Source organism: Grus americana, chromosome 1, assembly GCF_028858705.1.
Source record: "Grus americana isolate bGruAme1 chromosome 1, bGruAme1.mat, whole genome shotgun sequence".
Classification (NCBI taxonomy): Eukaryota; Metazoa; Chordata; class Aves; order Gruiformes; family Gruidae; genus Grus; species Grus americana.
This window is the reverse complement of record NC_072852.1, coordinates 198559421-198574253: the sequence shown is the minus strand read 5'-3', so window position 1 is coordinate 198574253 and position 14833 is coordinate 198559421. Positions and strand designations below refer to the sequence as shown.

Sequence of the window (14833 nt, the reverse complement as noted above, 5' to 3'; positions counted from 1 at the left end):
GTACGTAAATGTCAAGAACATTATTGTCCCAAGAAAGAAGGCTACCAGAAAAAGCAGAGCCTACTACATCATTGTGTAATTATTTCAGAGTAGCTCTGCTGTTATTGAAGTGTTTGGGGAGTTTCAGTGCATTACAACATGCATTTGTGTCTGTTTTTTAGAGGTCAGAGATGTTACAAACTGCCAGCAAAGCCCAGCACATTTTGAGACTTTACGAAGTGACTGAAGACAAAATGATAGACCTTCCAAAATGACATTTTCATCAATGCATTTAAGCAATAAGCAGAAGGGAGTCAAGAAAAAAATTACTTTTAAAATCAAATTGCTCCATTATTTTATAGTGTCCACATTGCAACATAGTGCCACTGGAGATTTAAAAAAAATGCTCCAGAATTACTAGAAAAATGAGGTGCTTTATGGTTTTGTTTAATGCAGTTCCTATGTATGTACACTTGCCTTTAAATACACACCCTCACAGTAAGTTTCTCTGAATTCAATTGTACCCTATTTATTTTCTTCTCATATTATCAGACAACTTTTCTGTATTTTCACAAGATGATGATGATCTTTTTTATTACTGGCGCAGTGACTTTATGTCATGGTTTAACCCCAGCCTGCAGCCAAGCCCCACGCAGCCGCTCACTCACTCTGCCCTGGTGGGATGGGAGAGAGAATCGGAAGAGTAAAAGTGAGAAAACTCGTGGGTTGAGATAAAGACAGTTTAATAGGTAAAGCAAAAGCTGCGTATGCAAGCAAAGCAAGACAAGGAATTCATTCCCCACTTCCCATGGGCAGGCAGGTGTTCAGCCATCCCCAGGAAAGCAGGGCTCCATCACACGTAACGGTTACTTGGGAAGACAAATGGCATCATTCCGAACATCCCCCCTCTTCCTTCTTCTTCCCCCGGCTGTATATGCTGAGCATGATGTCATATGGTATGGAATATCCCTTTGGTCAGTTGGGGTCAGCTGTCCCACGTGTGTCCCCTCCCAACTCCTTGTGCACCCCCAGCCCACTCGCTGGTGGGTGGTGTGAGGAGCAGAAAAGGCCTTGGCTCTGTGTAAGCACTGCTCAGCAGTAACAAAAACATCCCTGTGTTAGCAACACTGTTTTCAGCACAAATCCAAAGCACAGCCCCATACTAGCTATGATGAAGAAAATTAACTCTATCTCAGCTGAAACCAGGACACTTTATTTTGGAGAGGCATTAGCCTTGGCATACTTAAGTTGAAGGTACAGTTCTAATATTAAGCTGTATCTTGTGCTACTCTAAGTTTTCTTGTACATTTGTCTGCAATGAAATAGCCAGATGCACTTGGAGGAAACTGCAGAAAAGTTCTTTTTTCATTTAAAATAATTTTTATTTAATTTTGATTCATCAAAAATGTACTGGTTTGCATATTACATTTTATCGTGGCATTAATAATAGACTAACTTGGGATTCAGTGTAAGGGAGCTGTAGATATTGACATTAGTCTTACTGAAACAGAGTATGTGTCCTAAAGCAGGTGTCCTGGTTCTGGCAAGGCCAGGACAGCAGGCAACTCCCAGGAGCAATAACCCTTGGAAAATGGTTTCTCTGAACTAAACTACAAAAATTGGGATGATGTTATATAACCGTTGACCAACTAATGGACTTGACAGGGGAAAATGGATGCTGTTTTTCAAATTTTTTTCATTATAGTACATTTAGTTTAACTCAGCAAAGCTCAGACTTAAGAATATTAAAGTGAATGGAAGAAATATGGAAGACAGCATCATCCTGGTAGGAAGCAATTATTCCACCTTTAAATGAAGAAATTCAGTATGTGTGATCCAAATGCAACATTTTAGAAAGAAAAATCAGTCAGCATTTGAAAGATTTACAGTAGTTATGTCAAATCAGAATTTTGTGCCAAGATTTGACTAAGTAACTGCTATTTTTCCATTACTGTGCAGAAACTGATCAAGGAAGAAGATTTAATGAGTCATTAGTATTTTGTATTTTTTGACATTCAGTAACAGCTATCAGAGTTTACTGTTGAATACTAATACTTCCATGTCCTTAAGATATACACGGTTGTCGGAACATGCTGTGAAACTCATCTTTCCTGTTTGCAAGAAGATGTAATTCCAGGAGCCGTTCCAAAGAAAATAATTTTACAAAACAAAACAGAAATGAGGCATATACCGAGACTGAGATCTCAGTCCTGTTGTTTTGTCCTTCTTTGCCTTTGGGCCTGCTGGCAAACAACCAAAAGCCACAAGGCAGAACACCAAGATCCATAGCTTTGTGTAATAATGTTCTTCATGCTACATTCCGATCACCCTCCCCACTTGCCTGACCTCAAACCAGCAAGCTGCTGGGAGATAAGTGAATATGGGTGGGAACCGTTAGCCGGCATTACTGTGTGCCTGCTGCTCACTATCCACCTCTACAACTCCAGGTTAAGTTTTGCTCCGCTCGTGTCAACAGGAATCCAGCTTTCTCATAAAAAGAGAATATGGTTTGAAATTACGTATATTGGGGCATAAATAAATACTGACAATCTCTTTTTCCTGTGTAACTAGTGCATGCACGGGCTATGGTTTACTCTCTTGCGATGTCTAGCTGCATTGCCAGTGAATTAGACTGCTTTCAGACTAATCAAAAAGCCAATATACTCCTGTTGCCTTTTAAAGGTTAACATTCATTCAAAGAGCAGAGCTGAAAGCAGACACCTACAGAGAACCAAGCCCAATTAAGCCCACAGAATCCTCTAGGTTGCTTTTTTGACTTTCAAGACATTAGCTCCTTGACAGGTTAAAGATTCTCCTTTTCCCCCTTTTTTCCTCATTTTTTCCCTTCATTTCTTACTTTTTCTATTCTTCCTCTGCTCCATGACCTCCAATCACTGCCTAATTTAATTTCTTTTCCCCTTTCACCTTTCCAAAGTCAGATTTGAATTCAAGGGCAGGTGTTCATGGCAAGACTCCTTTCTGCACACCAGAGACATATGAGAGTTTCTTCCTTGCTTAACAACGTGAAAAAGCTGTTTTGGTTATGTGCCAACAGCATCTGATGCTCTATGCCCCATTTTCACAGCCTGTCCCCTATGCAACCTCAGTGCTTCTGTGCCTTTATAAACCATAATAAGACCTGTAGCCATTGCTCTCCTAACTCTTCTTGTTTCTCTCAAAGAAATAAAGTAGGAATAAAAAGTTATTCATAATCTCAGAAAAAGATGAGCCTCGTCTTGGAAGTACAGAAGCACAGGCAAAGTTGCACAATGATTACTTTCACAGGAATGCGGGCTTGCAGGGTCTGATCTTCAGTGCCATAGCTTTATTGGCAACCTTATTGAACTCACTGTAATGGCTTTATTTGGCCTTGGAACAGTTTAGTCAAAGCACTTTTTTTTTTTTTTTTTAATGTTTTCTAACTCTGAGAAGTCATAGAGATCATTTACTGAGAGGTGTGTCAAACAGCTGTGTACTCAGAAGAGTGGGAGACATCCTTATCAAGTTTGATTTTAGCATTTTCAGGCAAGTTCAAGGTAAACAATAACAATATGCAAATGCACACCAGTGGAGAAAGTACCATTATTCCAGCTCCAGCACCTCTGAGTTACTTTTTCTATATCTCCTCTTTTTCTTCATATTCTTCAGTGTTTTCTCTAATACTGTATTTCCCATGCATGCTCCCATATCAATGCCTAGGAACACATGTGAAGCAGCATCTTCAATCCTATGAAGACTAAATGGCAGAAGGAAAGGGGCGTGGGATCTTTCACTGTCTTCTGCCCCCTCATATGACTTTCTTCTTAAATCAAACTTTAATATAGAAATTTATTTGGCCGTTTTGCATGGATCCTTTTATTTTAATTATACTGAAGCACTATGGGAGGAAGACTGAGCATATTAGAGAAGTGGAAGTGATGGATTACTATATTTTATGAACTCTCATAAAAATCAATACCGGGAAGCTTTGTGAAAAACTTTTAATGAAAAGGCATTATGAAGTAGCTAGCATTTAGGTTCTGCCTGGACCCACCTCATGTTCTTTCAGTGTTCAAAAGGACTTCACAAACAAAAACCCACCATATAGGTGAACACCAGACCAATATCTTATAAATGATCTAAACAAACATACTGTGAAATAATCTGATATAAAGTAAAATAAAGCAAGTCCGGTATATTTGACATTTTATTTTCTCCTGTGTACAAGGGCCCTGTTTTTAATTACAGCTGAGTCAGGGCTAAAATACACGTGTTTCTCTTATTGATACAAGAAGATATGTAACTCAAATACTTCATACACTATACACTGCTGAATTCTTTACCATACCTTTAACGCTTTAGTGCCAGGTTTACATTTCATAAAATCTTCTCTGTATGCTAAAATGGATGAGGCTATTTTAACCAAAAAGCAAGGGGGTGGGGGGGGGGGCGGGGAGTGAAACCCAGTTAGCTGTATGTATGTATGTGCACATCAGTTGTTGGGCGCACCACGATTTTAGAGGCAGTATCAATCTGCCTATCCAGTCTGCTGACAGAAACCCTGGTCTTCCTCAGGTAGGGGCTGCGAGGAATACATACATTTGGGGAACTTTTATCTGAAGTCATACTCAGGAATTCATCCCCACTGAATTCAGGAGAGATGCTGACTCATAAGATGGGAAGGACAAAAAGTGGCCAGAAGGAAGGAATAAACTATTCCCCAAACTCACAAGAGCAAGCTGGTTCCTCTGTCCTCCTCTGAGTCAAGCAATCCCACACTGCAGCAGGAAACTTGGGCTCCAGAAGACTGTGGTACTCTTTCTGCAGTACTAAAACCAACTTTCTAATGCATTGTGGTACTTATAAGATCACCAAGGTACCCTTCTGTCTCCTGCCAGAACAGGATGAAATAAGAGATCGATATTCCTGCAGCATGCACTGGCTGAGAAGGGACATTCAAAATCAGGGTTCAACTCAGCTGCTTCTCTACAACCACAGCAGGTTGACACTCCTCTCACATCCTCTCTAAACAGAGCCAACTGCGCAATTTCTGGTGATCTGGTATCTCCACGAGTTACAAACATGCTTATAGGAAAGGCTGGAAATCTCCAAGCCTGTAGGTTGTTGGGATGGTATCAGATCCAGAGCCTGGATGATGTCCAGATTCCCTCAGAAGACTTTCACATAGTCCTTCATAAATTATTCTGCACACCACAGCACCAAATTTCCTTGGTAGCCAGCCAAGACAGCATAGTTGACTTCTGGAGCTATCTAACCAACAAGGAAGAAGACAGTGGTAAAAATATTATCTTCCTTGTAGTCAGTTCCTTTAGTTGCAATGGATGGCTGAAGGACCAATATCCAGCAGATGACAGAGCTATAAAGTATTAGCAGGGACCACGTACTCCCCCACCCTTCCCTGCCCTTCATTAGCTGAGACAGTGCAGTTCTGTGGATACATCTACATGAGTGTTTTCATTTAAAATTAGGAACATGCTCTTGAGGGAAATCTCCCAACTGCCTGAGCTCCCTGAATCTTGGTTCTCATTGTGGAACTGTTTGGGGCACATGAACAGGGATTCCACTTGGATTAAATTAACCCGAAAGCTATGCTCTCCTGGAGAATGCCTAACATGCTCCAACCTTTCTGGGCATCCAGTCTTTGGGGTCAGGCAACAGCTAGTCCAGAGTACTCCTCAGAACACGTATAATGGGGGTGTCAGGTCCTTGGCAAATGTTGTGCTGTCCCAATCAATTCCTCTTGCACCACACCACTTGCTAACAGACCCCTGGCATAGCTACCACAGAATGTAGAAGCTACTTGAAAGTACAGAATCCATCTTCCCAAATGAGATACAGACTGTGACAGATGTCTCATTTAGGACAGCACATTACATAGATTAATTCCTCTAGATGATAAAGGTCCTCACTCCATTCTGTTAAATGTAATTTATATGCCTGTAATTCTAAAAAAAAGATAAAGTGACTGGCAGCAATGTATTCCCTCATCATTCTACTACCAGAATTCAAACAAACACTAAAAAAGGACCAAAGCCTCTGAGACAATCAACTTCTGTCCTCTGAGTGTCCATGCATCCTCCAACATTTGCAAGCAAATTGAATTCTTGTTTTGCCAAGACTTTTGAGGGATGCACATCAACATTTTGCTCAGCCTGCTCTTCCTCCTTGTATTGCCTAGGGAATAGATCTTGAAACTTTCTTATCAGCCATTATCTGCACGCACTCACGTATCTTCTTCATGACTGACCAACTCATTCACAGGGCACATTTTGCTTTATTAATGTCTATTTAAAACACCATCAGTGTTAAAACCAGTGTTAATAATTGCAGTGCTCTATTCATATCTTTCTGAGACACCCTGAGTTCATGCAAGTATCTCCATCAATCAGCTCTTCTGCTAGGGCAGTTCCGTGGTCCCCAGACCCTTAAGCATACAGGAGAAGTTCACCAGAAGTTCACTGCCCACCAGTGTCAAACTGGAAGTGCCTGGACCAGGAAGGGCCAGGACCACTGAAGAATTTTAGGTGACTTTAAGGTCAATGTTTAAGGGGCTGAGGAAGTCATGTGTCTTCAGGATCAAGTGGGGACTGAGAAAGGACATTCGAAGTCAAGGTTCGACTCAGTCATGTCATTCCTACACTAGGTGCCTGTTTCCCTTTTGCTGCATCTCAACTTGAGGCACTGAACCTTGAATGCTGTATGAAGAAATATATCGTTAGTGTTACTGAATGTTGCCTTTGCTAAAATCTCACATACAATAGTTCCAGAAGGCTTTAAAATCACTGCTTAAGCTTCACTGCAGTTTCCATTGCCAGGAAGCTCCAATGACTTAATTAGCTAAATCTACCCTTAGTTAATCTAGAAATAGGACCTGTATAAACAGCAGAAATTTAGGATTGTGATTAATATAGCAAATGTAATTCTGCCGTGTAATTTAAATTATATGTAAGTCATATCATAAATCTGTAAATGCCTCCGAAGTCTGTAGGCTTCTTGCCAGCATTAATTTTGGTAGAAAGTATGAAATACTTCTCCGGTGTTTGATTGCTTTTCAAACTCCACGTCTGATGTGTTCTTCAAAAATCTGTCCCAGTCTGCCTTCTTGTAATATTCAGTAGAGCTTAAAAATAAAAATTTATGCCTATGCATAGATTACTTAGATGAAATACTTTACAGAAAAACATAAGCTATTTCAATGTTTATAGCTTTTTGCTAAAACAAACAAAGGCAACGGTTGTATTCAACTACCTTGACACTAACTTAGGAAAATATATTAAATTTTAAATATTAAAAATACAAACTTTGATTAATTTTTCATCATATAATACATACAAATGTGCATTGGAAAATAGTCCCATGAAGCAGACCTCCCATGTAGATCACTCAGGGAAAAAATTATTTCCAGTTTCATAAAAGTGTAAATCTAAGGATCTAAACCAAAAAGTCACAGAAAAGTTAAATCACAAACACTGCTTAATGAAGAGTACTAATACTGCATAGACAGCTGATACAGAACAGACTTGTACTCGTGCCCTTGTACTCAGCATGATCATGGCAGAAGTTTGTGCCACCTCAGAGTCATGGGATAAGGCAACAAACTATTTTATGGATATGGTCCTAATATGCAACCATGATGCAATTACCCATTGCTAGGACTTTAAACTCCCAATCTAGAGTTGAAACTAATTGAAGGTGACTAACCCAGGAGATGTCGGGGAGAGGCAGATCATAGAAACATAGAATCATAGCATGGTTTGAGTTGGAAGGGACCTTTGAAGATCAAAGAAGATAGAATCTCCTGTTACCTCTGGACAGCAGCGATAAGCCAATATTGCCTGAGTTATTTTCAGATTTGGGGATAAAAAATGACATTTCATTGACTGTGTTTGACTGTGCTCATATATCATGGGTTTAGGTTTTAAGATATCAGCTGGATTTAGCTTCTTCAGAACTAAGATACAACTGAAGTTTCTCACAAGCACAAACTGACTGCTTTTAAATTCTAGTTTTAATGAAGTAACTGCAAAAAAAAAAGGAAGAACTGAAGCAGTCTGAGTAAATGAAACCCAGCTACATCAGGATTGTGTGTGAAATTGTTTCATTCCTTTAGCATGTGATTGGCAGCGAGCGTCTAGACTCACTATCTGACACATACCTAGTAAAGGACGTCCTGAGACACAGCCCTCCACTCATCCAGATCAGTGGCTGTGGAGCCTGCATGGGGCCACCACAGCATCTGCTGGGAGTGTGTGTGCATACGCCTGCACACACACATACACACGTTTCCAGTGGGTGAGCACGTGCAGACCTGGGAACGGGGACACATATCTGAGTTCCGCATTATGGATGAAGCCCCCATTCCAGGGAATGTACAGAATAGAGAAGGTAACACAGATCTAAAGTAAACTGGGACCACCAGTTGATTCATTTTCCTTAGCCTTAATATTCACCTGTTTAACGTGGGTTGATAGTGTAAAATTCAGACTGGTGTCATCAGGAAGCGTGAGCCAATATACAGGAACAAAACTCAGTAGGTATCAACTTCGATTCTGCAGTGCTCCCAGTGCCTCCAGATGAAGCTGTTCTAGGTAATGGTCAAAAGAAGCAATGTGATCACTAGCTTGTTGCTGAGCTTGTGCTTTTTCTTTTCTTCTCATGATTTTTAATTAATATTTCTATCCCTGCTACTTATTGTGGAAATTATACCAAAATTCTGAAGACAATAAAAATAAAAAACATTAGTCCTGCACAGCTGACCCGATGAGGTGGTTACTCAGCTAATACAGTACCTTCCTGCCATCTTGTGGCATTGCAGGGTTTGCAACTTTCTGTTATATTGCATAATTTTTATTTCAAATGAAGTTATTGGTTTTTAAGTTTCAGATGCCATCCAGTTAAACAACACACATGCACACTGAGTGAAATCTTGGTCCGACTGATAGCAGTGTCAAAATTCTTGTTAATTAAAAAACTTCCAGACTGCACTAATTGTACTAATTTCAATTTCTTATTATGTCAAAAATGAAAGTAAATTCAAACTACAGAATGTAAAAATGGGGTTCATTTTTAAAGAATAAATTACCATTATACTGAAATAATCTGAAGTTATCTCTGAAATAATACCTTGCGTTTGTACTATGAATTCATCTCTATTTTTCATTTGGGATACTTTGGTGTTTTTAAATAGCCACCTCCTTTTTCAAGTCCACCTGAAGAAAAAAGAAGCTGCATCTTTTATGTGACTTCAGGCGAGATCCTTCAAGTGCTTGTTCAAAGTTTACTTGTTTTTCTAAAATAAAGGAACATATGAGAATGCTACTCTACTGTCAGATTTCCTGCTCCTGCTTTCAGGCTGGAATCACCGACTCGGTCTTTGAGTATGGATGCACCACGAGGAATTAATATCAAAGCGCAAGCTGGGAATATTGAAGCTCTTTCCCAGATGGATATCAAACTACACAGCAGTGATGGTGTGGTGAGTACAAGCCCTTCTGTTTCCATAACTATGGTTGATCTTGCTGTGGGAATATAACTAATAACTTCAAGTCTTCTTTCAAGTTCTGTTAATTTAATTCTTCAGATTTTAGGAGACAGGATACTAATGGTGCCAATAATAAGACTTTTATTTATGGGTCAGCTTAAATAATACTACCAATTGATATAATGTTGTTTTAACTTAGAGAAATACTTTCTAATAAAACTCTGATAGCACTCAGCTCCCCACTAGCACAGTGATCCCCACGCACCCCAGCAGGGTCCTTGGCCCACAGGTAGACACTCAGCCCAGAGTTGCTAAATTAAGGAGTGAAGCTCTACAGACATCATTGAGAGCTGCCTCGTCAGCAACAGCATGCCACATGCAGCAGCCTATTTATCCCCTCTGCAAGGCTGTATGGTGCCAGTTCTTCCACAGAGGAACTCCAGGCAATGTGTATGTCCATCCTTAACCAGCTGGCACAGCTGCGAGGCTTCAGGACTCAGGCCAGGACAGATCTGGGTCCAGCAACAGCAGCAGCACCCATGCTCTGCTATTAGGTGTATGGGCAGGGGCCTCGTCTCTTTAGAATCACAGAATCCTAGAATGGTTTGGGTTGGAAGGGACCTCAAAGACCATCTAGTTCCAACCCCCCTGCCATGGGCAGGGACACCCTCCACTAGACCACGTTGCCCAAAGCCCCATCCAACCTGGCCTTGAACACTTCCAGGGATCCAGGGGCATCCACAACCTCTGAGCAACCTGTTCCAGTGCCTCACCACCCTCACAGGGAAGAATTTCTTCCAAACATCTGACCTAAATCTACCCTCCTTCAGCTTAAAGCCATTACCCCTTGTCCTGTCACTCCATGCCCTTGTAAACAGTCCCTCTCCAGCTTTCCTGTAGGCCCCTTCAGGTACTGGAAGGCTGCTCTAAGGTCTCCCTGGAGCCTTCTCTTCTCCAGGCTGAATAACCCCAGCTCTCTCAGCCTGTCCTCATAGGAGAGGTGCTCCAGCCCTCTGATCAGCTTCATGGCCCTCCTCTGGACTCGCTCCAACAGCTCCATGTCTTTCTTGTTCTGGGGCCCCCAGAGCTGGACGCAGTACTCCAGGTGGGGTCTCGTGAGAATAGAGGGGGAGAATCACCTCCCTCGACCTGTTGGTCATGCTTCTTTTGATGCAGCCCAAGATATGGTTGGCATTCTGGGCTGCTAGTGCACACTGCCGGCTCATGTTGAGCTTCTCGTCCACCAACACCCCCAAGTCCTTCTCCTCAGGGCTGCCCTCAATCCATTCTCCACCCAGCCTGTATTTGTGCTTGGGATTGCCCCGACCCATGTGCAGGACCTTGCACTTGGCCTTGTTGAACTTCATGAGGTCTCTGCTAAGGAAGAGGATGGGCACCAGCTTATCACTGTCCCACGTTCCAGTGTCTGCCAAGAGCCTAAGCCTCAGAGCAGCTTTGTATGTAACAAGTCTGGGTAGGTGGCTATTCTTCAACCACTGCCTAGGCAAAGTCATTTCGTGGCACGCTATGGCATTATTATCTCTAACGAGCCCATTTTTCCTGCTTTCTCCCATGCAGCTTTTGCTCGATGCTGAAACTGTGCGGCTGCCCAAATTGCCTGAGGGTACAAGGGGTTCATCCGGTATTTCTCAGGGGCTCTACGAAATCTGCGTGTGTCCGGACGGAAAGCTCTACTTGTCAGTGGCCGGAGTGGGCTCCACTTGCCAAGAATACAGCCGTGTCTGCCAGTGAGGCACCAGAAAAGGCCGCCCATCCCCTTGCTAGTCTGAGTTTTATATTTTGCTAAAGAGAGTTACTAAAAGCAGAACTTTCAGAATTTTAAAAACAAAGTACTTCAGTTTAGGAAACAAATCTGTATCTACAATTCTGGACTACAGGGTGAAAGGGGAAGAAGAGCACAAATGACATTTCAACTTCAGAAGAATGACTTGAATCATATTATATGTTCTGTCAGTAACACTTTGAAAACAGCCTTACAGAAAGCATAAGAAAAATAAAAGGAATATGTTTCCTTGCTGAACTACTATTCAGTCAGATGATTATGTGATTGTTAATATTTTTGAGCTCCGCGGTTTTTTTCTCTCACTACATGGAAACACTTACTGCATTAGTGGGTGAAATTAAATTGAGGGAACTACTTGAACTATCTGCTAAGACAAAGCATTTTTTCGGGAATTCAGAAAGTGCCAGCAAATGGTCTATGCAATTTTGTTCTTGCAATAACACAAGATATGAAAAATGTGGTATTTGTATAAATTCTGTGTAAAAGGTGTTAATTTGCTAATAGCTTTCTATTTTAATTTGGCAACATATATGCTGATTTGCTTATTACTGAGATTCATATAAAAATAACTAATACAAAAAGCTCCAGGAGTCATTTACACCTCCCTGTGTCTCAAATCTGTTTACTATCCAACAGAGAAATATGTTAGTATATTTTATAATAGCAATAGTTTGTTGTACTGCCTGTACCATCATACTCATTTACACCCTTTTATATTTTAGGACATGCTAATTCAACAAGGCAATTTGCTCTGCCAGCTGGACTAGTAAAAAGGAAAAAAATCCTTAATGTGGCTCCAGATTGTCTGAAACAAGGAACTGTTTGGGCTGTGGGGAAAAAACAAATACTTTTTTGCAGCCCACAGGATTCAATTAAGAGGACTATTTCATTTCCATCTGCAGCTGTTGACTGATATTTCGGATCCTGTCAGAGTGGGACTTCATCACAAACGGAGGGAGTAAATCTGCTCTTTATTATTTTTTACATTAGGACTTTGGATACAAAGTAAATGTTCACCAGAGTCGACAAACCATTAATTGACCTTGTAGAGAAACACAACTGCAGACCCATTCCCCTGTACAGTGTTGCACTGAACACAAATAAATTGTTTGCACACTTCTGGGTAGCAGGATTTGTATTTAATAGTCTGTTGTTTGAACCTCATGGGTTTTTTACTCTTTTGATGCTGTTTTGTATATACTTGATATTATTACCCAGGTTGGAGCTGCTATCACATAGTGCCTTGGTGTCTATTTACAGAAAGATTTTTACCCATGATGATTATTAAACCCCAGAATGTCCATCCTTCAGAGAAAAGAATCGTCATCCTTAAGGCAAGAGAATCAGAACAAAAGAATGACTAAGACTATGCCGTTTTTTAAACTTGCTACTTCAGCTGTGGTGGACAAACAACCCTGGGTAGTCCCTGCCTCAAGGGCTGCCTTTGTAATTAATGCAATGAGTCTAATTACAATACTGAAATTTCCCTTCATTAGCAGGGTGGAGCCCTCAGCAATTCATGCAAATTAGAAGAGCTTCAATAGGAAAAGTAGGAGACATGCTTAAGGTGAGCTTTTGGGTCCCTTCAGGCAAAGGAGGAAAGTGAATCAAGGTCTCCCATGTTATTTGGAGAGTGCTCTGATTAGTAACATACTGCCTCAAGGAGAAGTAGAAAGCCACACAGCTTCCATTTCTGAAATTCCCTTTTCCTGGGCTTAGACATCTACTTTCAGGAGTGAGTCCAGGGCTGTTGGCCCTAAAGAAAGGAATATATCTCTTTACAACTCTCTCTCTCAATTGTATCTCTCTCTACAACTAAGCCCTCAGCCAAGACAGGCTTAAACGGAAACCTGTCTTCAGCATTCCTTTAAAGTCAGTTTAGGTAGTTCCAGCTCCATGTGCAAGTTTTTACAATCCAAATTACGAACAGTCTTGGCTTATTCATTGGATAGAAAGTCTGTGTATTAAAATAAAGGACAGCAAATTCCATTGCATATGCCAGATACTTAAAAACTGCTGCTACATGTAACCTGGAGGGCTGTAGCAGCTAGAGTCTTTTATAGATGTAGTACCACAGCAAGACCAGGACTTCAGTCCGTAGAGGATTCAGCCACTACCTAGTTTCAAAGGCATTTATATTGTCATCATACCCATGTTTCTGACATCAAGGCCCACTTCCATGGGGTACCAAACTACTCATTCACCTAATCTAATCCCTAGATGCTAGCCAGATACCGTAAATAAGTACATTAGGTACAATCTGCCTATTAGGCTGGCAATGGAAATAAAACATTTTAAGTTATGCATTTTAAGCTTTTGTTTTGGAGGCACATTTTCAAATGTGATTTGCCAGTTAATACAGAGTAAGGGATTGAACCCAGACTTTCCACGTATTGGCGTACTGCACACCGGGTTAACAATCCCACTTTTGGGACCGCAAGAGTAACCTAACCCCTAAACTACTGGGTATTTGGAAGCCACTTCTGTTGCAGCTTCTTGCATTGAAATTGCTCTGGTTTAGTTAACATTTTTACAAAGTTATACAGGAAAATCAGGGTGCAGTTCCCTGGCTGGTGACACATTATGGCACCTCAGTTAGACATTGCAATAGCTGCTGCCTTTCTTGTGGAGATCATCTTTTTGGACTTGCCTCAGTTCACGGGTGGATTCTGAGTAGTACAGAAAACTAAACAGGTCTGCCGTATCCTCAGCTCTGCCGGGATCCGAATCACCAACAGGCCCCTCTTCATTGTTTAAACTTAATTATTCTTTTCATTATGCTACAGACTTGACATTGAAAATATAGTTGCATTATATAAGTTGCGCAGGCTTTATAAAGCATGGATGGCAACTTCTTCTCACTGAAGAACATTTTTGGGATTTTGTCTTTTAGTTGTGGTTAGTGGAGAAACAAAGTTCATGCTAAAATTACCACAGTGTAATCAGCTGATGCTATAATCTGAATTGTTGTTAATATCAATATAGTTCGCACGCCACTAAATTATCATTTCCAATATCTCCATATGGATGTCTTTCCATCTCTAATATTTCAAAATTATTGTTTCTACTTGAATCAAACTTCAGTAAATAGTTACAGATTAACAGAAAATTATGGCACAGGAAAGTGAGAGTACGCACTTCTCTAGTTTATTTTCAACAGTGTTACCCAAATGGAGGAAAAATCCCCCAAAACTCACTACCCAGCATAGTGAACTGTATTGTTTGCATATTTTTTCCCTCAAAAAGAATTATTTACAGCAGTTCTTGTAACTGGTTGGGATTGTTACACAGTGGAAAAGTAAAATTATCAAAATGGCAGTAAAACTTCATTGCCCAAACACAACCCTCTTTGTTTCCATTTCAGTCCTTTAACATTGACATTCGTCTATCTTTATATAGCTTTATGCAAAAGGAAATTGCAAGAATTAACTGAAAACTGAGTTCTTGAATAAACTTTATACATTTTGAAAAGTCTGATTCTCCTTTTGTGTTCAAATGAAGCACAGCTTAAATGAATGTTTTCATTTTTAAAGCAAAATTATCTTCCCAACACTCTAAGAATGTGAAAT

The 14833-nt window shown here is 40.6% G+C and overlaps 1 protein-coding gene across 7 annotated transcripts in view; it reads left to right on the top strand.

The window, feature by feature from the left end:
* Window positions 1–14735, top strand: part of SGCG (sarcoglycan gamma) — a 153834-nt gene extending 139099 nt beyond the window's left edge. For all 7 annotated transcript variants that reach the window (XM_054820178.1, XM_054820167.1, XM_054820197.1 and 4 more), the window contains 2 exons: window positions 9331–9454; window positions 11039–14735. In XM_054820178.1, coding sequence (XP_054676153.1) covers window positions 9331–9454; window positions 11039–11212 — 298 coding nt within the window. In that variant the 3' untranslated portion in view covers window positions 11213–14735. The remainder of the gene's footprint in view (window positions 1–9330; window positions 9455–11038) is intronic.
* Window positions 14736–14833: the final 98 nt, after the last annotated feature.